At 37.0% G+C, this 24,884-nt stretch overlaps 2 protein-coding genes across 10 annotated transcripts; both read left to right on the forward strand.

Moving 5' to 3' along the window:
* Positions 1-2,279: 2,279 nt before the first annotated feature.
* On the forward strand, positions 2,280-17,323 carry si:ch73-60h1.1 (calcium/calmodulin-dependent protein kinase type IV). Its single transcript, XM_043252925.1, is given in 12 exon segments — positions 2,280-3,092; positions 5,439-5,517; positions 5,601-5,663; positions 5,807-5,889; positions 7,179-7,251; positions 13,337-13,427; positions 13,526-13,600; positions 13,769-13,844; positions 14,945-15,071; positions 15,282-15,434; positions 16,425-16,710; positions 16,713-17,323. Coding segments are annotated over 12 exon segments (1,404 nt in total). The 5' UTR covers positions 2,280-2,985; the 3' UTR covers positions 16,904-17,323.
* Positions 17,324-18,922: 1,599 nt separating this feature from the next.
* elavl1b (ELAV like RNA binding protein 1b) lies at positions 18,923-24,608 on the forward strand. Of its 9 annotated transcripts, none has more exons than XM_043251581.1 (8): positions 18,923-19,076; positions 19,667-19,732; positions 20,302-20,364; positions 20,508-20,703; positions 21,888-21,991; positions 22,785-22,938; positions 23,025-23,250; positions 23,836-24,608. In XM_043251581.1, the coding sequence occupies exons 2-8, from the start codon at positions 19,697-19,699 to the stop codon at positions 24,158-24,160; spliced, it is 1,104 nt and encodes a 367-aa protein (XP_043107516.1). In that variant the 5' UTR covers positions 18,923-19,076; positions 19,667-19,696; the 3' UTR covers positions 24,161-24,608. The 9 variants fall into 9 exon arrangements, with proteins under 9 accessions (XP_043107516.1, XP_043107518.1, XP_043107517.1 ...); XM_043251583.1 differs by having other exon boundaries at positions 20,508-20,688; XM_043251582.1 differs by having other exon boundaries at positions 20,511-20,703.
* The last annotated feature ends 276 nt before the right edge of the window (positions 24,609-24,884 follow it).

Raw genomic sequence — 24,884 nt, forward strand, 5'->3', positions numbered from 1 at the left:
CGAGAGCCTAAATAAATATATTATCGATCAACAGGTACCTGCATGTGTTCAATAACATGTGCTGCTATGTTATTGAAATATTAAAAGAAAATGTTATATAGTAAATACTTTAGGTCAAAGGCTAAAGGGTAACAAACAAGTCTGCTGATCCCTGTGATAGAGCACTAAATGAACATTAGAGGGCAGCAGTGAGAGCAAGTTTGGAAGTATGACAACCAAAGCTTACTAAAGCTGCGAAATTGGACTTTAATTATTCGCACCTTTTCCTTGGCTGATACCTCATGCTGCTTTTGCCGCATATCTAAACCGTAACAACCGGTAATGGGGTTCCTCAGGGGTCCGTCCTTGGACCTCTCCTCCTCTCCATATACGCTATATCGCTACATCACTATCCAGCTGTTCATTATATCACCGTCCTAATGTCTGATGACCAGCTGACCTACAAAGACAGCCCTAGATCATGCAGGTTAGCACTGCACAAGTTCAGAAAGATCAAGCCCTTCCCGATGGAAATAGTGACCAGGCCCTTGTCCTTTTTGCAATGCTCTTCTGCCTGGAATTCTGTAATGCGCAATCAGACCTCTACAGCAGAATGACTGGTCTTCAACGAGCCCAAAAGGACCTACATCACAGCTGGCTTTAAGATATCGATGCTCGCTTACAGATTAGTCACGGGTTCAACCTTCTGCCTCCGCTCACTCTATATCCCCACTTAAGATTGGTAAGTGAGAAACGTCTCATGTTACCATCGCAGAGAGGCGCAGAACAACTTTTGAAATCATTTTCATTTACTGCTCCTCGCTGGCGGAACGATCTTCCCGCCCTCATCCAAAATGCCAACCTTTTGGATTGAAGTGTCTGCTTGATTAATAAATGCGAATCTAAATATGTCGGTGTGCTAGTAAGTGTGCCTCGTGTCTCTCATAACAGCAGTGTCTTCTGTGGTGTGCATGCTGTCCATACGGCTTCTCTTGATTGAGCTCAGTTCAGTCCTAAGGGTGACTGCACCTGTGAACCATACTTGACAACATGTAAATATACACTAGGTGACAAAAACACAGTTAAACATGGGCTTTAATTAAAAAAAATGTAAGAAATCGGCCTTAATGTGATGGTTATGGTATGTTGCTATGCTATTGATTTTGAGAACCGCTGTCTGATTCTGAAAATGTATTAAAAAGAAAATATCAAGATTTCAGAAACAAGTGAGCGTGATTTACTGAATAGCCAATCCTTGGAGCCATATAGACTTCGAAGTATTGACAGGTGGATCGCGATATTACACATCTAAATTTGTTGATTAATGATAATGTTAATGCCGGGATTATTCATAATAACAAAATTGCATATGTATTGTAATTTAACAGAATATTATGTGGCAAATCAATGCGGGTCACCACGTGTTCTCTGGTGCAAACTCAGTTTGCTTAACGGTGTAAGATCCTAAAATAGCGGAGTTACACTTAATAAATTTAAAAATCTCTGGGACAATTTATGAACTGTTCATTTTCTTGACGTGGTTGTTATTTTTACATCAGTTATTGTAGCTCAACTTTCTGTACTTTCAAAAAACAAAAACTCCACGAAACAGTTTGTAAACACTTAATATGGGACGTTTATACAGTTCTGGCCATTTTTTTAATCAATTGTCCCACAGATTTGGTTTATACCACCAGCAAAGCCTCATACAGCTAGGACGAAACTGAAGGTCGGAGCTGTCCGCGGTGCTGAAAAGCATCCCCCAATAGTGGGAGATTCCTAAAGTTTTAAAGCCGTTTCAAAGCTTTACAGTAACTTAAATAAATCCAGTCAATGTTAAGACCGGTTCGATTGGCGTTTTCGATTCAATTGAAAGAATCGGCTCATTAGACTCGTTCGCACAGGAATCGTTAGCTGCATTGTAAGGTCGTATTTACTGAACAGAATCTGCTCTTATGTGTGCTTTGATTTACTAAAAAGAAAATAGTCATTAGACATCTAAGCTCTAAAATCTGAAAAATCACTAATCACGGTAATTAATTTTAAAGAACCGGTTCATTGGAGTCAATCTCTCGTCGGTCGACGCCGGTCACGCCAGAAGACGATGAACAGCACGCTCGACAAGCAGTAGCCTATTTCTAAATAAGAAGCAATTCTCAGTTCCCAGCCCTAGTGATAGCAGAAGCACATTCGTTATTTTGATTGAATATTGCGCTTCCCAATTGCAGTGCGCAGTGAAAGCCAGGGATTGGGAGAGAAGCCGAGAGGGCGTGTGTGTGTGTGTGTGTGTGTGTGTGTGTGTGTGAGCGTGTGACAGACCCCCTCCCTTTCTCCACCCCTTCCCAGCACAAACAGCAGTGTGATATTTACATTTCAAACGACATTTACTCCATCTTCATCCCGCTAATTCACAATGTTCAGCTTTTAGAGAAGCGTCCGAGGCACGAGACGCTGATCCGTTGTTTTTTTTTTGCCGTTCTGGCGAGGAGCAAAGCAAGGAATCGCCCATCGCCCTGTCGCTTGTGACATCGGGAATCGCAGGATTATGATGTTTTCTTGACTGTTGTGTGCCGTGGGAGGTTTTGGTTATGAGATCTGTGACGCCCGCCCGAAGCTGAAGAGCCACTTCGAAAGCGGCGTCTTTTATCGTTCCGACCGAGATTATTCCGGCAAACCGAGCAAAAATCATAACGCATCTTCTCGTGAGCGCGGAATATCGATAGGTCAGTTGAAATAGGCTGAATTCGGACATCGGCTCCGGCCCGAAGCAGTGATGCTCCAGTGTCTGGACTGACTTTTAACATGCGCACTCAGACGGAAATGGAAACCTGGACATTTTAAAACCATTGATCGCTTGAAACCGAATCGTAAGCGTAAACTTGCAACCCTATCACAGGTCAAGCTGACACCCAGATGTGAAAGCGATCGCGTGTTTTTTGGGCTTCCCTGATCTGAGGGATTACTTGTATTCGTTATAAGAGCAGAAGAGTGTTCGGAGGGTCCATCATGCCCACCTCTCGGTCCGGCGCGTGCTCGGTGGAATACTGGGTCGATGGCTCGCGCCGAGATGCGACAGTGGAGGATTTCTATAACATGGGCCCAGAATTAGGCAGGTAAGTGCATTACTGCATCCACTTTACAATCATTTTGATGACGTTGTGTAAATACGTACATTCACACTACGTACCTATGATTTTATTTTTGATTACATGCCGATCTGTATTGTTTTTATGGCAATGCCGGTTCATACAAGTATCTGTTAAGTGTTCTAGAACCGATATTTAATTGTATAATTGATATAGTGCTTTTGGGCTAAAGAAAGAAAGAAAGAAAAACATCATTGTAGCCCATCGTTGTCAGAAACTGACCGATTATCGGTTTGAACAATGTTTATTTTATTTTATTTTAATTTCGTGCAAATATTAACACTTTGTACTTAGTTCTCCTGCAACGTTAGCGGGACATGTGAGCATCACAAGCCTAAAATGTATTATTGCTAAAACATTCAAAATTGATATATTATGTTTCTTATGTTCAAGTAGAACTTGTTATCGTTGTTGTTGTTGCAGGAATAAAACAACTTTAAAAATCTGAATAAAGAATAATGGTTAATACGACATGTGTTTGCGTGATTAGAAATGAAGAATACGTTAATAGATACTCATGAATATTAAGAAAAAATGTAGTTTGTACCGATTATTGCTATATTGAACATATATTTAGCTGCTATAAAGTGCTGCATCTGGCATTATTACTATTGTAGTTGATTGTAGACATGTGACATGGATGCACTAATGTAAAGTACTATTAACATTTGTGCTGCCTATGAGCCAACGTTCAGGTTTTGTACAGTAATCAAGGTTATTTTGAACTGCTAATGAGTCTTTGTTGTGTGTAATTGTCACAGTTAAGGATGGTCGGTTTCTAAACTAACCGATCTCAAATTTAATCTCCCTTAGTAAACTAATTAATGAAGCACCCAATCTTTGCAAATGTCACCAAGTGCTCTAAAATGTCATCATTACCTCCCAGGATGTAGAATGCAAAATGATGAGCGGTAGATGTCACCTGATTTTAGCCTGGCATCATGGCCATACGATATCATTCAGAAATGCGCAAAACGTTTTTAATGTATGGAAACCTGAACGAATACGATTTCCATTGATGCATGATTTGTTAGTATAGGACAATATTTGGCTGAGATTTGAAACCATTTAAAAATCTGGATTCTGAGAGTGCAAAAAAATCGAAATACTGCGAAAATCAACTCTAGTTGTCCAAACTGAGTTCTTAGCGATGCATATTACTAATCAAAAATGAATCTTTACATTAGGAAATTTACTAAATATCTTCATGTAACGTGATCTTTACTTTATATCATAATGATTTGGGGCGTAAAAGACAAGTGACTTAATACAGTTTGTGGTCCGGGGTCACATATTAGCAATTTGCCATAGTTTGAAAACATAATCTTCAATAGATCTCCATTTTACAAGAAAAAAGGTTTGAATAACTCTGCCCCCAACCACCAGAATACAGAAATAGCTTTTTAAGTAATGTTCTTTGTCGGCGTGTTTTTGTCGTTTCGCAGTGCAAGATTTGTTAAGATCTTAAATCTTCTTAGAGTTCACCGAAGAAATGGATTGTTTACCCAAAATGCTAATTCTGCCATCTTTTCGCTCACCCTCATATTCCTCCATTTTTTTTATTTATTTATTTATTCCTTCTGTTGACAACGAAAAAGAAGGATTTGGGAAACCAACCAGTTGCTGGCAGCCTTTGACCTCTATAGTACTTTCTCCCTTTCGACCACCAGCAACTATTCGATATTTCATCGCCCCACATTCTTCAAAATATCTCATTTTATGAAATAAATTCATACAGGTTTGGAATAACTCGAGCAAACGATGACGGAATGTTATTTTTGATTGAACTATACTTACGAATGCTTTTTTGATTAAATCAAGAACAAATATCTGTTAATGGGCTGAGAAACAAAACTAATTAAAAACAGATATCTGTGGTTGTTTTAATCACAAATTCATTTTTTATGGTGCGTGCCACGTTTAACGTAATGACGTTGTTCATTTAAGACTTTCTGCTCCGGTTTTAGGCCTTAATTTGGTCAAGGGCGAATTAAATGTTTATAAAAACCTGCAGACATCCTGTAAATGTGCATTTACCTTCTTGAAGAGTTTCTGTTCTCAAGGACGCTGATTGTTTTGACTCCGTTGCCATGGACATAATAGTGGTGACGGGTGAGGAAGAAGGTAGGTAAGGACCTCCGTGATTAGTTGAGCAGTGGAGGTCAAATCTTTTCTTTCTTCAGGCATTTTGGTTTTGTTAGCATCTTCCAATCCGTTACTTTGCGCATGGTAACTGCTATCATGCGCAGTTGTCGAATTTAAGATCTTTATTTAATTACTGCTATATAAAGATTGCTTTGTGTTAACCGCCAGGGGTGCCACATCCGTTGTGTTTCGCTGTGAAGAGAAGCAAACCGAGAAACCTTACGCTGTGAAGGTCTTGAAGAAAACCGTAAGTTGAGTCGCGATTAAAGATATTTGCATTTTTCCTAATATCCCCCATTTGAGGCCATGTTCATTGTGTCATCGATTCAGATCGACAAGAAAATTGTGAGGACAGAGATCGGAGTCTTGCTGCGCCTGTCTCATCCAAACATTGTAAGATATTGACGTGCCCGGCGACATTACATCGTTCACATTTCGTTGTTATGAAATACTTCACATTTTTGTGTTCTGTGAGAATACGGACGGGCTCGTTCGGAAATGACCGTCTTTTTTTTTTTTTTTTTTTTCCCCTTTAGATTCGTTTGAAGGAAATTTTTGAAACCGAGACGGAGATCTTTCTCATCCTAGAGCTGGTCACAGGTGGAGAGCTCTTCGACAGGTATGAAGTGCTCCGTGAATGAAAGGCAATTTAAATGTGAAACAGGATTTCTGACATTCATCATCGCCTTAAAATAGTTCACAAGTTCTGTCATCATGCGATCACCCTCATATTGCTCCAAAACTGCATAGCTTTCTTTCTTTTGCAGAAAGAAGATATTTTAAAGAATGTTTTGTTTGTCCATACAATGAAAGTCAATGGCGTCCAAAACAACTTTCACTGTACAGAGGAAGAAAAAATGATTCTTTGTTTTATCATTATTCATTTTTTAATAATTAATTTATTTATCTTTTTTTATTTTTATTATTAATTTGTTAATATTTCTAATGTTTAATGTTACTATTTTTCTAGTTTTAATTCTATTCTATTTTCTATGTCACCTAAGTAACTCCAGCATGTTTATTTCCATATTTAGTTTTCCATCTAGAGTCATTTTTTGGAATTAAAAATAAAGTTTAAATATTCATGTGTTGAAATTGAAATTGTTAAAAATGATCATTTACCAAAAAAAAAAATGTATGGTGATGCTAAGTCTGTGTATGAAGCGTTAAAAAATTAGTTTCAGTGCATTAATTATCCTTCGTAGTGCACCTTATAATGTACTTAAATGTCATTAATAGTTGTAACCACAGTTAATACATTATATTTATAGCATTATACATTATAATTAAAATGCATTATACCCTTTTAACACCGTTTACAATGCATTATATAAAAAAAGGCTTTAAGTAAAGTGTTACCAAAATCATTTTTAATTGTTTTAGTTACAGTTAACCATAACAGCACCCCACAGAAGAAAGAAAATCCAGATTTGGAACAACATGAGGGTCAGTAAATGATGGCATCACGAAGCAATGTGATTTACTGCTTGGAGATTATCGAGAGATGATCTGCCATCATGAAATGATACGATGAGGGCCAAATGTTTCTCCTTAGATCGTACGGTGGTCCCCAGTACAGGAATTTAATTTATTCTTCATTGTCAACACCTCCCGGCTCAAGGTCTTACAGCTCAGTGGGCTTTCTGTCTGTTCTTCTACCCAGCAGTGAGACGTAATTGAATAAAACAAGTTCCCGATAATTGGTTTAAGTGGGTTCGGTGCAGAGCAGGAGCAGGATGTGTTTGCCTACACACATCCACACGCTGCTAAACAGAGCACTAAATGCTGCCAGATCCACACACACACGGATGCCTAAACATCAGCTGTTCATGTCTGAAAACATACGATAGCCTACGTGAGTGCCGTGGTGGGTTTTTTTTCTGTTGAATTTGCGGTGTGTTGTTTCAGGATTGTGGAGAGGGGCTACTACAGCGAGAGAGATGCGGCTCACGTTATCAAACAGATCCTGGAGGCCGTGGCGGTAAGACCAAATGAATCACGGGGTATAAAAATGTGCTTTTCTCCCGCACTGAGATTTGCTATTCATGTTTGAAAGGCAATAACGGTAATGTGGATGTTTGGCCTTTAAAGAGGAACGCGAAATGGCTCTTTTGAAGTCTGTTGTCTGTGGCGGACGACTAGACGTACAGCGCAAAAAAAAAGCTGCTGTCGGAAACCGCCATGGTTTTAGCACTAGAACTCATTAACATGCCTGTGTCTAGGTAATATTCATTAACATGGACTGCATCAAAGAATGAAAGTGCAAATTATGCATGGGGATAAGTATATAGATGATAAGTTCGACAATAAGAAAAAAGACTGTTTACATAGAGGAATATTCTGATGTCGTCATAATGTTGATTCCCATTATAAAAAATAATAATAATAATTAAATCTTAGGTACTTGTAGTGGGAGTGAATGGGAAAAGTTTCGAAATGTTGAAATATTACAAAACAAATGCATATTAACATAACTTCTATTTCTTACCTTATTTCTTGCTGTTTTACAATTTCGTTGAAATGTCAGCAAAAAGCCATACGCCCTGAAAAATCACAAGAACCATTTTATAGCTAAATACATGGGTTTTAAGAGAAAGATTTACGCGAGTGCTTTCGTAAAACTTGTCCAACGTTTCTGCTTCTACGTTCTTGAAAAATATTCTCAGCATTCACTTTCATCGTAAGTGCTTGGTGTAAGCTTGACAAGTGATTTTCTTTAAAGGGGTCGTCTGATGCAAAAAAAAAAATTACGTGTCGCTTGGACATAAACGTGTTTTGGCACTTTTGATAAGGAAGGGATGACAAATATGAAACAAAAATGCACTCGGTGTGCAAAGAGCTTAATTTAGACCGCACTTCTAACATGTACTTTGCGGTGTAGACCAATCAACAGCGGGCTAGGCCGGGACCAATCAGAGCAGAGTTGGCTTACAGAACGAATAGGTCTGGAGGGACTGAATTTTAGAGCTGCTTCGAATGAATCGTTTGAGAACTCGAGAGAAAGCATGTTTTTTATGTAAACCTGTCGAAACTCCCAAAACAAAATTAGAAACATTAAGAATGGCGTAAAAGGAGCACTTTAAGTTCACTGCAGAACATGCTTATATATACAAATTATGTCATTCGCAAGCTTCACGGAAGTGGGCGGAGTGTCTTTTTATGCTCCTTGCCAACTCTGATTTGTGGAATTTTCTGTGCAGCATCATGGGTAATGTAGTTTCTCACCACAAATTCGAACATGTTTACGTCCAAAAAATCAATTGAACGAATGCGAAATTGGCAAATAATATAACCAACTAGCATGATATGATGATACATGTCATGAGGGACGGCAGTTATTTGAACGCATTCTCAGCCGAAGGATTATTGTGTATGTGTTTGCGTGGCTGAACACATGTCCAGCGATGGGCTGACAGCGGAGGGGTTTGGAGATGTGGGTCAGTCTTGTCGTCACTCAAAAGCAAACGGTGGAGTAAGCGGATGTGTGCGCAGAGCTGCTAGTGAAAAATAATCTTCTCAGGGGAAAAAAAAAAAAATAAAACATTGCAATTTTTTTTTCTGGCTTTTAATCTCCCTGAGCAGGAGGAATGTGGGCTGGCGTTATGTAACAGCTCAGCAATCTGACAATGAAGCAACAATGCGGAGGCCACATTTATGTGTTGAATGTTTGTGTGTGCCGATCGGATCTGCTTAATCCACGTTGTCTGTGATATAATATGTGGGGTTTGATTGTGACATACGGTTTATGTATGCGCATATATGACAATTTTAAGAAGTCTTTTGTCTCTAACCTTGGTTCATAGGGACTCATGAGCTCAGATAGGGCGGGCCGATATGTCCAGTACTTTCCTAATTTTTGTTTCATGAAATCCATTATTATTTTTTCCTATATTATGTGTTTTACATTTACGTTTCTTTCTGTGTTTTACAATTTAAAGGGACTCCTGAACTGCCTTTTGTATTATTTCATACTGAGGTTCTCTGAGGTTCACTTCATCATAATAACGTCATATTTTAAAATCAAAACTTAGTAATAAACATTTACTCATACATACTCAACATTAGATAAAACACACAACCCTAGAAAACATAACCCCAGATAAGAAAAACTAAGAGACATAGCGATTTTAAATAAAAAACATCAAATTCAAGCAAAATTTGAAATGCGATGCAGGGAATTTCGCTGAACATCAATTTACGTTAATTGTAAATTTTACAGGAATTTACCGTTAACCATTTAGCAGGTTTTTACTGTAGCATTTTCACAGCATTTTTTTTCTGATAAAATCATGGCCGTTTTTTACAGTGTGCTTCAGTCTTTCTGAAAGTCCTGCATGGAATCGTGCTTTGTTTGTAAAAAAAAAAAAAAACTCTGCGGTAAGATTAAGTAAACAAAGGTCCTTAATGATGTGGTCTGGAACTTTTTATTAAAAACAAAGTTTATCCACTGTTTTTAAATCTTGGGATCAGAAGGAAGGCAAAGCAAAGATCGTTTTTTTATACAGCTTGACATTACAGAACATCTTCTTACCTTCGACACCATTTTTATTGTTTGGTTTCTACATAGACCTGCTTTCACCTCTCGTCTACACTGTGGGGGCTAAACAGGCAGCGGTGTGGAAGCAGGTGTTGACTTTCTTCAGTGAAGGATATTACGACATAAATTAGCATGTTCCACAAGCTGTCATTTTTGCAAACTGGCTTCACTATAAGCTGTTTTTTAGACCAATGAGAAAGTGTTGAGATCTGAAACTTGATGTTTTTACAGTATAATGACCCCTTATATGTGATTCGAGTTCTCGCTTCATGACCTCTTTAACTCAACTAAATAGATGCAATTAATTATTGCAGCATTTACAATTTAAATGAACGAAAATACAATAATTATTTACATTTTTGTTAAATAAGATGCCGGAGTACAGAACTGCATGAATGATTTATTCTTCGTTTAGCTCTTAACTTTTACTTTGGTGGTTTGTCCTGAAGATCTTTGAGTGTCAATGTGTTTGACGGTGTTTTTTTCTCAAATGAATCGGCGTAAAGCTGGTGAAGTGACTCTCAGAGCAGCTCTGGAGATGAAGTATTCACGAGACAGAGTCACGTGTGTTTGAGTTTTTGATGAAACCAGCCACTTATTTACACAGAGACGTGCGCTGACTGACCGTCACGTTCATTTCTGCTGGATTCATCCATATCGAGTAAAAACTTTAAAGCTTATCATTGTCATTGACAGATTTTATTAAAATCTCAGTAAGATATCGTTACAAAAAAAAATATTTTGACTGGCAAACCAACTAGCAACCACAGAATCTAGCATTGTTTATGATTTCCAAAATGATTTATCCTGGTGCTTCAGCGTCAAATAAAAACACCACCATCTCCACCCTGTTCAGAACTTCCGACGGAGTATTTCGTTACATGTTTACGGCGTAATAAAACTCCAAAAGCTTATTTCGACCGAGCGCAGAGCGTAGTAGGACTGACTCACCTCCGGTTTTCGCACCAGTCATGTGCTAAAACACAAGAGTGACTCCTGCCGCCTTCAATTTACACTCCGTCATCTGCCAAACACTTTCTTCACTTCTGTAGGGTTCTGCTAGCATCACATTTACCAGGAAATCATTGCCTCCTTGCCGCCGTGATGTACTTTTATATTTTTGGAACTGTGTTAAAGGAGCAACATCTGTCTTGTGCCTGCGAACGCAAAATTAATTAACACGGGCTGACACCGTATGAGTCATCCCCGCACTTATCAGACGGCAGATCACAGACGCTGATGCTTTGATAATGGAGAACGACCCCGTGATCTCAACAGAGTGCTAGAAAAACCACTTCGGGGAAGGCTTGAAAGGTTCAGGCATTTCTCATCCCAGAGACGGTCTGCGATCTGCAGCGTCTGGAGCCCAGGGATGATTTGTCAAAAAAAGCAGTCAAAAATGACAATTTAAGACCGTCTTGATAAGTATAAAGTGATACAAATGTACATATGTTGAAATTATAGCTATTATAGTTTATTAAAACTAAAACCGAAACCAAATATCCCATAAGCAAACTTAAATGACTTTTAATTATATTTATATATATATATAATATATATATATATATATATATATATATATATATATATATATATATATATATAAAATAAATAAACAAAAGAAAAATAAACATTTAATAAAAAACTAATAAAATAAAAAAACAATAAATATAATATATAAAAATATAAAATTGAGAGTGATTTAAAACTATTACAGTAAAATTACAGTATTATCTGTTCAGAAAACAGATCCATTTGTTCAACTCACATATTTTCCAGGAATTAAATGTCTGTTTAGTATTGAAGTGAATATGCTTTATGTTTTTGACTACGATTTTTCAGTCTTCTGATGAAACTACACCTGACTGAAAGGTCATGTTCGGATATGTCTCCATCCAATCAACCACCGCCGTACAGAACCAAATTCAGTGTTTTCTGTCGCTGCCTCAGAAGAAGGAACTTCATTTATTGCGAAATGCATGGAAAACGCAACAAGGGCATTCTTAAGATGTTTTCTTTTATATTCCACAGAAGCGAGAAAGTCATACAGGTTTGAAATGACACGAGGCTGAGTAAATGAGGACAGAATTTCCATCTTTCAGAGAACTATTTCTGTGAAGTGAGGAGACGCTTCATGACAGCTGTTAACGGAGAACTGCTCCAGACTGCCTCACTGAACTCATCTTCTCCACCTACACTCCATCAGGACTTCAGAGAACCCAGGATGTCATCGACAGCCCGCACAAACATTTTCCCGTATAATAAGTCCTAATGAATTCGATAAACATAACAAATGACGTATTAGAGCAGCTCTGCTAAATGAGGGGTGCTGGGGCTGATTACTCCATCAGATGAAGACAAATTCCCTTTTTTTTTTTTTTTTTTTTAAGGTTGCTGCAGTCACATTTGGCAGGTTTTCACCGTTGATCCAGTTAATCCATGATGCTCCTTCCATGATTTAGTGAAATCCTGCAGAATCCACTGAAATTCACCAAGGAATTTTTTTTAAAGGAACAGTTCTAATCCCGTCTGACTTGCTTTCTTCGGTGGAACACGAAATATATTTTGAAGAATGTTACGATTTCTTTTGTCCGCGTAATGGAGTCGAATGTTGTTTTGGACCCCACCGGTGTTGGGGGTGGGGCATTTTAAGGAAATGTTACTTTTCTGAATCAGTTTTCTAAAACCATGTCAGCTTTTGCGTTGCCATGTTGAGAGAAATCAGGAGTAAAGGTTCTTGCTCACTGAGTCAGAAATGTTCATATTCATCATACTTAGCTGTCAAAATGCTTTCTACTGATGCAAAAATGCTGTTTTTTATGATGAAGACTGTGTGTAAACATGATTGACTTGACATGAGGTCACATTTTATTTTTTAACGTGTGAAGTTTTTTTTTTTTAATTTGGACACAGTATGCAGTGACATTGTTTACTGTAGTTCTAATAACTAAATATGAACAGGTGTTTACTCACCTGCACAAAAACAGATTCAGTATTCTTTAAAATGCATAAAAACAAATGCAATCTCAGAATATTACACAATAATATAATAAACATAATTCAATATGTTAAATAAGACAAATATAATTTATGTATGTAATCTTATTTTATTAACCAATGTCTTTTGCTAGTGACCTTCGATGATCCAATTAAACCATACTAAACCAAAATGACATTTGTTTCATTTTTGCTATTGCAGTTATTTCTGCATCATATTCTTCATGCAATTTGTTTTAGCTGTGCTAAATTTACATTTTTTTAACCCTAAGGTGTATTCATTTCACTTTTATGAAAGGGCTTTTGCCTTTTGCCCCGCCCAGATATAAAATGTAACTCGAAATCAACGTAATGCATTGCTTTATTGACGTTATTGTAATGTTTATTAATACTTTGCATTAGCTTTTCATTTTTTTCATTGTTTTTATTTTTCATTTATGTCGTAAGTTAACTTTTTATTCAGTTTCAGGTACCATTTTTTAGTTGTTGTAAAAACCCTGGTTGTGATACCCCTGTTCTGTTTCTTTTGCAGTACCTACATGAGAACGGAGTTGTTCACAGAGACCTCAAACCAGAAAATCTTCTCTATGCTGACTTGTCAATAGATGCCCCTCTTAAGATCGGTAACAAATTGAATACTCATACACAGAATCGGTCGCCAGTGAAATCTTTCATTAATGAACGGCTTTTATTGATTCAATCTTTTCTATAACATCCACAGCGGACTTCGGTCTTTCTAAAATAATCGATGAGCAAGTCACGATGAAGACGGTATGTGGGACCCCCGGCTATTGTGGTGAGTTAACATTTAAGACATTATTTGTGCCGTTTTAACCCCTCTATTACCGATTTCCCTATTTTTACACACGTTAAAGCTATTTAGTTGTACACAAGCAAGCGAATGACTAATACATTTTCATCAGGCAATTAATTTGCAATAACTTGCCTATGTTCTCACATCCAGCTCCTGAGATCCTCAGAGGAAACGCTTATGGTCCTGAGGTTGACATGTGGTCAGTGGGAGTCATCCTTTATATTTTGTGAGTAATACGTTCATGTTTATTCACCCAGGGGATGCATGGACTGATGCAAATGTGATCTTGAATTAGGGTTATTACAGTGAGATTTCCTTAACGTTACATGTACCGTCTGTAAGCAAATTCCAGCTTGTGACTGATAAAGTTTCATCTGCAATCATTTGCCTGTATCCTCACATTCACTCAACATGTGCATAAAAGTGATTGATCTTAAGTCGCTCGTGTTATTAGCAGCTTCACAATAGTTTTTTTCCAAGAAAAATATAAGGCAAAGGCAGAGCTTTGCGAAACTAGTTAGAATGTACGGTATATTATAAAAAAAAATATAATACTTTTATTCAGCAAGCAGCATCAGTTTGATCATTGACAGTAATGACATTTATGTTGTTACAAAAGAATTAACTAAACCCTTCTTCCTGAAAAACATTTAGCAGCACAATTGTTTTCAACATTGACAATTGATGACAGTTGTTTCGTGATTTTTTAATTTTTTTATTTGAGATTTATACATAATTTGAAAGCGTAATTCATAAGCTTTTCATTGGTATGGTTTGTTGTGATCGGACAATATTAGGCTGAGATACAGCCTATGTTTGAACATTTGGAATATGAGGTTGCAAAAAAATAGGGTATCGACTAATTACAATAAATTAAATTAGATTAATTAAATATTGATTAAATAACATTTAAAGCAGTCCTTAGCCATGCATATTACTGATCGGAAATGAAGTTTTAATATATTTACGGAAGGAAAGTAACATGATCTTTACTTAATTTCCTAGTGATTTTTGGCAATAATTTTAAATCATATTCATTGTGTTTTTGCTACAAATATACCCATGCAACTCATTATGATTGGATTTGGGCCCCAGGGTCACCTATGATTTCTGAAGGATCAAGACTGAAGCAGCGATGCTGAAATTTCAGCTTTGCCGTCATAGAAAATATATATATTCGAAATATATTGAAATGGAAAATTTCACCATTTGACCGATTTTTCCTCTCCCTCCTGTTTTTTCACTTTAAGTGCGTCTCCCCTTCACTATATAAACTGCATTTTCTCTGCTATCTGCCTGTGTTCTTTTTTTTTTCTCCGCCCCCAGGCTGTGTGGGTTCGAACCATTTTTCGATCCAAGGGGGGATCAGTACATGTACAGTCGCATTCTGAACTGCGATTACGAGTTTGTCTCCCCCTGGTGGGATGAAGTGTCTCTCAATGCGAAGGATCTGGTGAGTGCTGTGTGCTCACACATCATTATCGTCCTGTTTGTAACGCTGCTGATGACTGATTTCAGATGAGATGAGCGAGAACAGCATCTCCATCAAAATATCAACAGCCGACTCAGATGCTGATTTGATTATTCAGTCACCTGACCTTTCCCCCGCTCCTTGTTTATTCACCATCAGCTGTTGGTTATGTTTGTTTGATGTTGTCTGTAGGTTAGTAAGCTCATAGTGCTGGACCCTCATAAACGGCTGACGGTGAAACAGGCTCTGGAGCACCCATGGGTGCTTGGAAAAGCAGCACGATTCTCCCACATGGACACAACACAGAGGAAACTCCAGGAATTTAATGCTCGGCGCAAATTAAAGGTCAGCCGTTAATATCTATTGTAAATAAATCATTTTGAAATGTAGTCTACTTGCGAGATAAATGTTTTCTTTATGTTCAAGGCGTTTGCATATCATTTTCATTTGAATAAAATGTATAATTCAACCTTTTTAGGCTTATGTTTTATTCTTTAAATATATTTGTCAAGATAAAAAGTATTGGGAATAATTAATTTATGGATATGTATAATAAGCAACATTTTATATTGTTGTATGTTAGCAAATGACTTTGATTTGGTGGACAAAATTGTTATTATTATTTTGATAATTAAATGTATTAATTGAACGCTTATAAGCATTGAAGCACTGAAAGACAAAATAAGATAAAAAAAAAACTGCTTATACGATCCGAAAAGCTCATAAATTTAAATGAACTGAGCCTAAATTAAATCTGTTATCATATTCATATTAATTCATATCGTATTAAATAATCATATTTCTTTACAAGACTTTTATTAAACAAAACAATTCTTATAATTTTTTGACGCCATGACTTCTTTTCAATTTAGAAGAATTTGTTTTAGGTTTCATTAAAATTATTAATATACGTGGGTTTGCGAAGACATGGGACATTTTTATTTCTCTTTTTTTTAATTAGGCTTTTTTTCTTTATTATTATATGGGTCTAATCTATTTCGTGCCAAAAATAATTAGGATATTAAGTACAGATTATGTTCAGTGAGAAAGTAATTTGGGCAACTTTAAAAGTCAAATATTTTCCTAAACATCAATGGAAATCTTAACTGTTCAGCTTTCAGATGATGTATAAATCTAAATTTTAGAAAATGACCCTTATGACTGCTTTTGTGGTCCTGGTTTGCAAATATGACAAAGAAATAGTATGGAAGTCAATGGCTACCATCAGCTGTTCTTCAAATATCTTCTTATCGTCGGGAGGAAGAAACAACTTGAGAAAGAGTAAATGATCCGGGCATCACATGATTTAACATTTCTTTTGCATTTGATCCACAGGCTGCTATGAAAGCTGTGGTGGCCACAAGCCGGATGCACGAGGGCTCGCGGCGGCGGACGGACAGCTGCGAGATGCCCAACGCCGACAAGACCTCACGCCAGAGCAGCATACAGAAAGACAACACGCTGGATTCCCAAAGAGAGCCCGTTTCCATTAAAGAGGGATCGGAGCAGGTCGAAGGCGGGGCCCCGAGCCCCTCCAGTCCGCCCCTCCACCCTACTCATAAATCTAAACCTTCTGCGCTCTCCGGGCCCATGCCCACTCGCCCGCCCCTGATAGCAGAGGACACAGGCAAACCTCCGTCCTTGCCAAGGCTCCGGTGGTTCGGCCCAGGGTGCCCAAGAAGAGCTGCTCGGTGGATCCCGGAGACAAACACGAGCCTTCGCCGCCGAGCGCCACCCCACCCAGCCCCAAGAACCTCAGTAATGGTTTCAGCATGAGCGTGGAGGCGGGCGGCAGCACGGCAGAATGCCAGTAGCCCGGATGACCTGTAGATTTGGATTCACGCGGAAGACAAAGGAGGACACGCGCGATGCTTTGACAGCACACTCTTCTCCTCTTCCGTATCTGTCATGGGATATTTTGATACCGGACTGATGTGTGATGAGCACTTCATATGGAGGCGCGTGGCTTTCGTGGCGACTTTAGGTTAGCGGCACAGCGAACATCGTCGTTTTTCTCTTTGCACAAGCATTGTGAATAAGATTGTCTCTCATCTGAACTAAAATTCATTTTGCTCTTTCTTCTCTTGCTATCATATGCAACTCTTCACACAATCCTATTCTCTCTCTAAAGGTAGTGAGGATCATGTATCTGTGATGTTGTGATAGTATATATTTGTTTAGGAATGATTGCTAAAAGACCCTAAAAATTTATAAATAATATATGAATATGAATATAAACTATTCAGAAATTAATATATATATATATATGTATGTATATATATATGTATGTATATATATGTGTGTATATATATATATATATATATATATATATATATATATATATATATATATATATATATATATATATATTGTTTATATATATTATATATATATATATATATATATATATATATATATATATATATATATATATATATATATATATATATATATAAAATGTATCTTTACATGTCTTTCCCCTTTTTAATTCAATCTTTTATATTAGCACATTACAAAAAAATAATGGGAGGATATGATGTAATGCCACAGTCACAGATAATGCTTTTCCCGGCTCATCTTTGGTGGTATATCGCCCATCATATCGAACTGATGTCATTCAGGGTTACTGCCCCCTTCTGCTCTCTTCAAGACCTGGGAAGGTTTTGCTGAAAATCGCACCTAAACTGCCACTGTACTATAAGAAATCTTCTCTATGAGGTGGAATTAATATAGCTAGTACGCTTCAGCCACACTGTCTACCTCTTCTACTGTACAGGGGCTTCCAACTTCTCAAATAGAAAATTGTGTAGAGATCTACTCTTAGGATAGCAGGCATGGAAGAATATTTTTCGATGTTGAATGTCGAAGGGCTGTTTTTGTGAACTTTACGTAGGCTCGATTTATCTGCCTCTATGAACATGTAACAGGATTGCGAAATGTTTCGGGATATAATATAGTTGCTTCTTTCATTCTACTTTATTTTGATCTTTGCCAAACAATAATAATGCTTTGTACATACTGCTGACATAAACAGTAGCCTAATTAGACATCACTGGAACATCATGGTTATGTACGAAAAATATTACTATTTTGCAGGTAAGCTAAATCACAGAATCCTGTGTTCAATTGCAAGCCGGTGTAGATGCTATTTATGTTTGAGCAGAAGTATCCATGTTTCCAAGATTAATAAATTGTGCTATCAGATGCTTTCTACTTTAAGTGAGTTTATATGCTTTTTGGGAGCTCATATGCTGTTGGTGAAAATTGTTGCTATACTAATAGAAATTCTGTATTGACCAAAATGCTTTTAATATTATGTGTCTGACTGGCAGTACAAAAAAAGTGAAGACACTGAATCTATAAGCCTATATATACATACATATATATATGCTGTTTTGGTCATTATAAATTGTATATTTTATATTGTATTATTTATAGAATAAAAAAGTTTCATTTTATATTAGTGCACAATTACGTAGAAATGTACTATATTTTCATGAAGTTAGAAGATGACATTGTTATACCATGCATATATGATCATATATTATTATATACATTTAAGTAAAAATAAAATTCCAAGAGTATAATAATAATTAAAATAAAAGATGCCACAATTTTGTAAATAAATAAAAAAAGACATAAAACGCATGCTTTTGATAGTATATAGTTTTTTGTTTTTAATTTTAATTGCATTTTTTTTTTTAATATAGCCTTTGTATACTTTGTACATACTGCTATATATAAAACGTGGCGATTCTTCAAAAAGATCTCGCGCTGTGCTCAAATGGGGTGTGACGCCGCAGCATCTTTTCCTCCAGACGGGAGGAGGCGTGGCTTCACTTCCGCTTGAGCGCGAGACACCCGAGCGCACCCCCGTTTTGGTCGAGATCGCGCGTGCGAAGTAGGTAGAGCAGATCTCCGCTTTGTTCTCTTCACCATCTGTGACTCGCTCTACTACAACGACGGTCGAGGACAAAGGAAACGGAGGTATATATGCATTTGTGCTTGAAAATCGTGTCGTTCATTTTTTATTTATTTTTTTGCTAATGTGCGATATTTTTCAACGTGCGGACTGCGCGCCCTCAAACGTTCCCGACCACGCGCCGGTAGCTTCGAAACTGGCGTACAGGCCTCAAAAGAGCGGCCTAAAGCGATAGAAGTATTGTTATAATTTCCAGAATGACCTTAGGTATTACAGTAACCACTGTATGTGTGGCTATTGATATTATTGCGATGTTGTTAATATTTGTTTATTGGTAAGGTTAAGTGTTCGCACTATTCGCGCAACCTAGCTTAGCTTAGTTAGCCTAGCCTAGCATACGTTTAGCCAACATTACTATTCATTGTATTGCGTTTGGGTTTGGTGGTAGAGGAAATAAGTCGACGACTAAGGGTTTATTTCATTGTAAATTGTAGATTTGGATGATTTTTTTGTCCCCGCGCTAGTGAAAAATGTGTAAGAAAATAACGTTAAATAAAACGGATACTGTTTGTAACGATGCGGTGTTCGTCTTGGCTCTCTAATAGAAAATGTTTCTTTAACAAGCCTATTTACGATAGCTTCTTTTCTTTTCCAGACTAAGATTTTGAAGCTGTAAGGTGTCTACATGGCCGTCAGAAGAGGACACATAAGGTATTTAAAAGTAAGTATTTACAATCTACTCTTACATTAATTTCTTCAGTGAAATGGTGAGTTACCTTAAAACAATTCAAAATGTTAAGATATTCATGTTGCCTATTGTGCTATCGTCGTTTTGGGCTTTGTTTACTCACAAAGGGAAGAATTTCAGAAACGAGTTTCAAGTGGTTATGCACAGACATTTTAGCAAGGGAATAATCATTTGCAGACTTTAAAACTTTATGGCCGAAATGGAGTTAGAGGGCTGAAGTTATCGACTGAAACAGTGGTGTTTTAGTAGTGCTTCTCCGGTGCATTTGAACAGTTTTAGCATGTATTAGTGAATAATGTGCAACAGCCAAACATTAGTTAGTAGATGCACTTTACCATGGCCACAACTAAAAAGTAGAAAAGCACGTTCAGTTAAAAAACATTCAGTATTTGATTTAGTTTCAGCTTTGTTTTTTTTGCACAGCGCCAGTATAAAGGCTAGGAATTACAGTTAGCATCTAAACAAAAGTGAAAATAGCTATATATTGCATGGTGTTGTTAGGTATATATTTATATCATGTTGCAACCGATTTGTTGCTGCAGGTTTGTGAGGTTCAGAACCAGGGTAATGACAGAGACTCACTCAAGGGTGGCAGCTCAGTAAAGGTAAAATTGGCCATTATTTTTGTGTGTAGACTAATGTCGGATGTTGTTGGTCATGCTACTTGCTTTTTTTTTTTTTTTAATAGGTTTTAGTCCGCCAGTGTCAGATTTCTTGGTTTGGTCACAATGCATAATCTTTTCTCTAGCAGGAAGTATACGACATGCCGAACGGTTACGAGGACCACATGGGCGATGAGCCGAGTGATGCGAAAACCAACCTGATCATCAACTACCTGCCCCAGAACATGAGTCAGGAGGAGCTTCGGAGTCTCTTCAGCAGCATCGGAGAGGTGGAGTCGGCCAAACTCATAAGAGACAAGATGGCAGGTACGTCTCAACACAGTGAGTGATTTTCCAGAGTCTTTCTCTTGGGTGTTTGTTTTCAGAACCTGTCCGTTTCAAATGTTTTTTTTTTTTTATTTCTGACACTAACTTTTTTTTAATTAAAGTTTTATGCACTTATTTTTCTGTATTTTAAAGTACTGTTTTTATTTTTTTTGTTGTAGTTTTTTTTTTTTGAGCAAATCTTTGCTTTCTTTCGACCAGTTTATTGAAGCTTGGGTCAGATTTGTGGCAGCATTTCACTGTCCACTGTGGTATGTTTTGTGCTCCAATAAACATTTTGCTCGCACATTTTCGTTGGTTTTTTTTTGTTTTGTTTTTTCCTCTCCCTCTATTTGAAAAGGTGTAAAGATGGTACTGGTCCGATTCAATATCATTGAGCGTTTGATTAGATTTTGAGTCCTCCCACAATGTGCTAAGTTTTTTTTTTTTTATTTGATTTGGAAGTCAAGCACATTTGTTTTTCTTTAATGTTTTCTTGGTGTGGCGATCGCAAAAACTCACAACTGACATTGAGTTGTTGTTTTTTTTATGACGTGGACATCCTGTCTTGTTTTGTGCAAAGTGTACAAACAAATGTGCTTTATCCTTTGGGTTGTTGTTTTCGTTTTCCTATTGTTTTTCTATTTTTTTTTTTTGAGGACAATTATTAATTTCCAGTTGTATTATGGACTACCTGGAGAGGCCTATTGATGTCAGTCTGGTGCCATCTTCATGCATCTATGCCATTTAGCTTTGTTTGGTAATCTTCAGTTTTTTTTTTGTTTGTTTTTTTTTTTGCCCAAAGCATCACACTATCTATGGAATTCATTATACTTAGACATATGATGTATAGTTATGTTGAATGTACATTGTATTTTATTTACCTAAACATTTATAAATGCCTACTAATGTTTTTGTTTTTATTTTTAAGGAGGTGAAGGAAGGTATTGTTTTCGGGGGTTTTTCCTAGAGACTATTTTATGAAGACTTTTTTTGATGTTTGGATTAGATTTCTGTATCCTAACCGTTTTCTTGCCTGATGTCAAGCTTTGTTTTTGATGAACGTGTAACTATTTTGTTTTACAATTGTCATTCACAAGAACAGCTTGCATTGTTTCTTTTATGCAGAGAGAATAGTCTGCAGGATGTGGACGAACGTTTGTTATTTTTATTTTGTTTGTTTTCCCTTTTGTTTTCTCTAGGCCACAGTTTAGGGTACGGATTTGTTAACTATGTTAACCCTAGTGATGCAGAAAGGGCAATCAATACACTCAATGGCCTGAGACTACAGTCTAAAACTATCAAGGTAACGTGCAAAGAGGTGTTTTTGTATCCATGTGTTAAAATTATAGATGCCATATTGGTAACTAGCATCAAAGCAGTTAGGACAGCGTTCCAGTCCTGCCTGCTTTCTATAAGGAATGAACAACTTCATGAGTTTCAACAATTGTTCCTTTTTTTTTTTTTGTTTTATTTTTATTTTTTCCTGACATTTGATGTCTCAAGATTTTTGCTCTTATCTGTATGATTGGCTGCCTTTGATTAAGCATGGTTTAATTTCGGTACAGAATTATACTGAAGTCAGTGACTTTATTTTGGAGTTCTTTTTTTAAGATGAAAATATGCTATTTCCATTTCTCTTGCGTGGTTGTGGTGTAAAAACCGAGGCTTGAGTATGAAATTGTGCCGAACAGAAGCCCTGTGCTGAAATCCCAGACATTTTTATTTTAAATTTTATTTATTATTGGAATTATTTTTTTAATTTTATTTATTTTTTTACTTTTGAGCATTGTAGTTTGAATTCAAATTGAAATTTGTCTGTTTTTGTTGTGTGTGCGTGTATGTGTATAAACTGTTTTATACCTATATGAAGTAAACGATATCATTGTAGCTTTTTTTTGGTTGTTGTTTAGGTTTTAATTTTGTTGGGATTTGTTTTAAATTTTTTGTTTGTTAATCTGTGAGAATATGCTTTGGTTACACAATGGAACTATATTGTTTCATCAGTAATGGGGGCAAACATGACTTTTTTTGTTTTTTTTTTAAAAACAATGCCTTAATGAAGTGGTTTTTAATGCGATATTTCTCTATTAAATTAGGTCTCATATGCCCGGCCAAGCTCTGACAGCATCAAAGATGCCAACCTGTACATCAGCGGTTTACCCAAGACTATGACACAGAAGGATGTAGAGGACATGTTTACCCAGTACGGGCATATTATAAACTCCCGCGTATTGGTCGATCAGGCCTCGGGTAATAGTTCTCTCTCCCACTTCAATTTTCCATTTTGAATATATTCTGGTTCGCAACTTATTTTTGGGTTCTTTCTGATCTGTTAGGTCTGTCTCGTGGAGTTGCATTTATCCGTTTCGATAAGAGGTCTGAAGCGGAGGAAGCCATCAAGGATCTTAATGGATCCAAACCAGCTGGTGCCTCTGAACCAATCACAGTGAAGTTTGCTGCCAATCCAAACCAGACCAAGAATTCCCAGCTGATCTCTCAGCTGTACCACACTCAGTCCCGTCGATTCGGAGGACCCGTTCATCACCAGGCGCAGCGCTTCAGGTGAGAAAGCTAAATATGCTCCCTGCAGATTCCATGTCTGTTAGTGTGTTGTAGTTGTAGTGTTGCTGCTTGTGAAGAAAGCGTCAGTGTTTTCAGCTAATCACAGACGAGATTAATGTAGTGCCAGACTAAAGAAACATGTTTGAGCTGTTCGAAATAGACACATTTTGAAAATGTCAGAGCAAAATATTTTTGTCATTGTTCTGTGTCAAGATTTACTCCTGAGATTGGGTCATGTTATATTTTTTTTTAATAAATTATAATCTCTAAAATATTTTCTGTTTTCATAGATCATAGACCATCTACAGATGTTGAATCTTAAAATGTTATTGCTAACACTGCGTCTTTCTAGGGGAAATGCAGCAATTGATTTATAGTTTGTTTTTTTTTTAAAGCTTCAATGTTTAATTCTAACAAGTTCTTGTTAAAAACTAACCAAAATTTTAAATATTTAGCTTACAAGTTCTGCACAGGAGAGACCTAATAAATGGGAATATATCTGCATCGGTATTGGCCAAAATTACTGCATTTTGAAGCAATTTAGAAATGAAGGCAGCTTGACTGATTAATGTCTTGCTCTGGCAGGTTTTCACCCATGAGTGTTGACCACATGAGCGGCGCCTCTGGGATGAACGTATCCGGCAGCTCTTCCTCTGGGTGGTGCATCTTCATCTACAACCTGGGTCAGGATGCGGATGAAGGCATCCTGTGGCAGATGTTCGGTCCGTTCGGTGCTGTCACCAACGTCAAGGTCATCCGTGACTTTAACACCAACAAATGCAAAGGGTTTGGGTTTGTTACCATGACAAACTACGAAGAGGCCGCAATGGCCATCGCCAGCCTGAACGGATACCGCATGGGAGACAGAGTCCTGCAAGTGTCGTTCAAAACCAGCAAGTCTCACAAGTAAAGGGACTGGGCTTGTTTTTTTGTTTTTTTTGTGTGTGTGTCGTAAAAGAGAATCTGAAAGTTTATTGCAGTTTATTCTAAAGCTTTCAGTTATTGTTGACTGTCCACATAAACATAATTCATACATCTGTTTTGGGGTGAAATAAGTTTGTGCTAGTCTTTTACTCACTGGGGTTGAGCAGATGCTAGAATGTTGCATTAGCGATTTTTGTCCCTGGTGCCTGGCATTTGTTTAAACCCTGGACAATTTAAATTTCAGATATATATTGGAAGATCTGAGTTTTTTTTTTTTTTTTTTTTGTAAACAGTTACGATGCCTTAAAGATACCATGGCATTGTTGCTTTCCTTCGAACCCCTCTTCCCTTCATCACTCTGAACTTAATGGTCCCGTTTTCTTCCATTTATATTAAAATGTGAAAGCTTTTAGCTTTATTTTGCCAGTAAAAACTACACATCACCTGTTCTAGATCTTTGTAAATAGTGAGTAGTCCAATTCTTCAGTGCTCCAGCTCACCTATCTGTAAGATAAAAAGAACGTTGGAAGGACCAAAGAACTTGGAGTGTAAAGCGTATGCCTTTAAGTGTTTTAGTTTTCCTGTTTGGAAATTAAAATCTAAAACCACAAGTATTCTTTTTTTTTTTTTTTTTTTTTTTTTTTTGGTCCACCCCCTCCCCATGGTTTTTTTTTTTTTTTCTTTTTTTCATTTGATATTAAAGTTAATTT

This window comes from Puntigrus tetrazona, chromosome 11 (assembly GCF_018831695.1).
Source record: "Puntigrus tetrazona isolate hp1 chromosome 11, ASM1883169v1, whole genome shotgun sequence".
In the NCBI taxonomy this organism is placed as follows: domain Eukaryota; kingdom Metazoa; phylum Chordata; class Actinopteri; order Cypriniformes; family Cyprinidae; genus Puntigrus; species Puntigrus tetrazona.

Excerpts from the sequence above, each read along its gene's own strand:
- elavl1b (XM_043251581.1), top strand. The coding sequence starts at position 19,697 with ATGGCCGTCAGAAGAGGACACATAAGGTATTTAAAA. Across the intron at positions 21,992-22,784 it reads TACAGTCTAAAACTATCAAG|GTCTCATATGCCCGGCCAAG; the intron begins GTAACGTGCAAA and ends CTATTAAATTAG. Across the intron at positions 23,251-23,835 it reads CACCAGGCGCAGCGCTTCAG|GTTTTCACCCATGAGTGTTG; the intron begins GTGAGAAAGCTA and ends TTGCTCTGGCAG.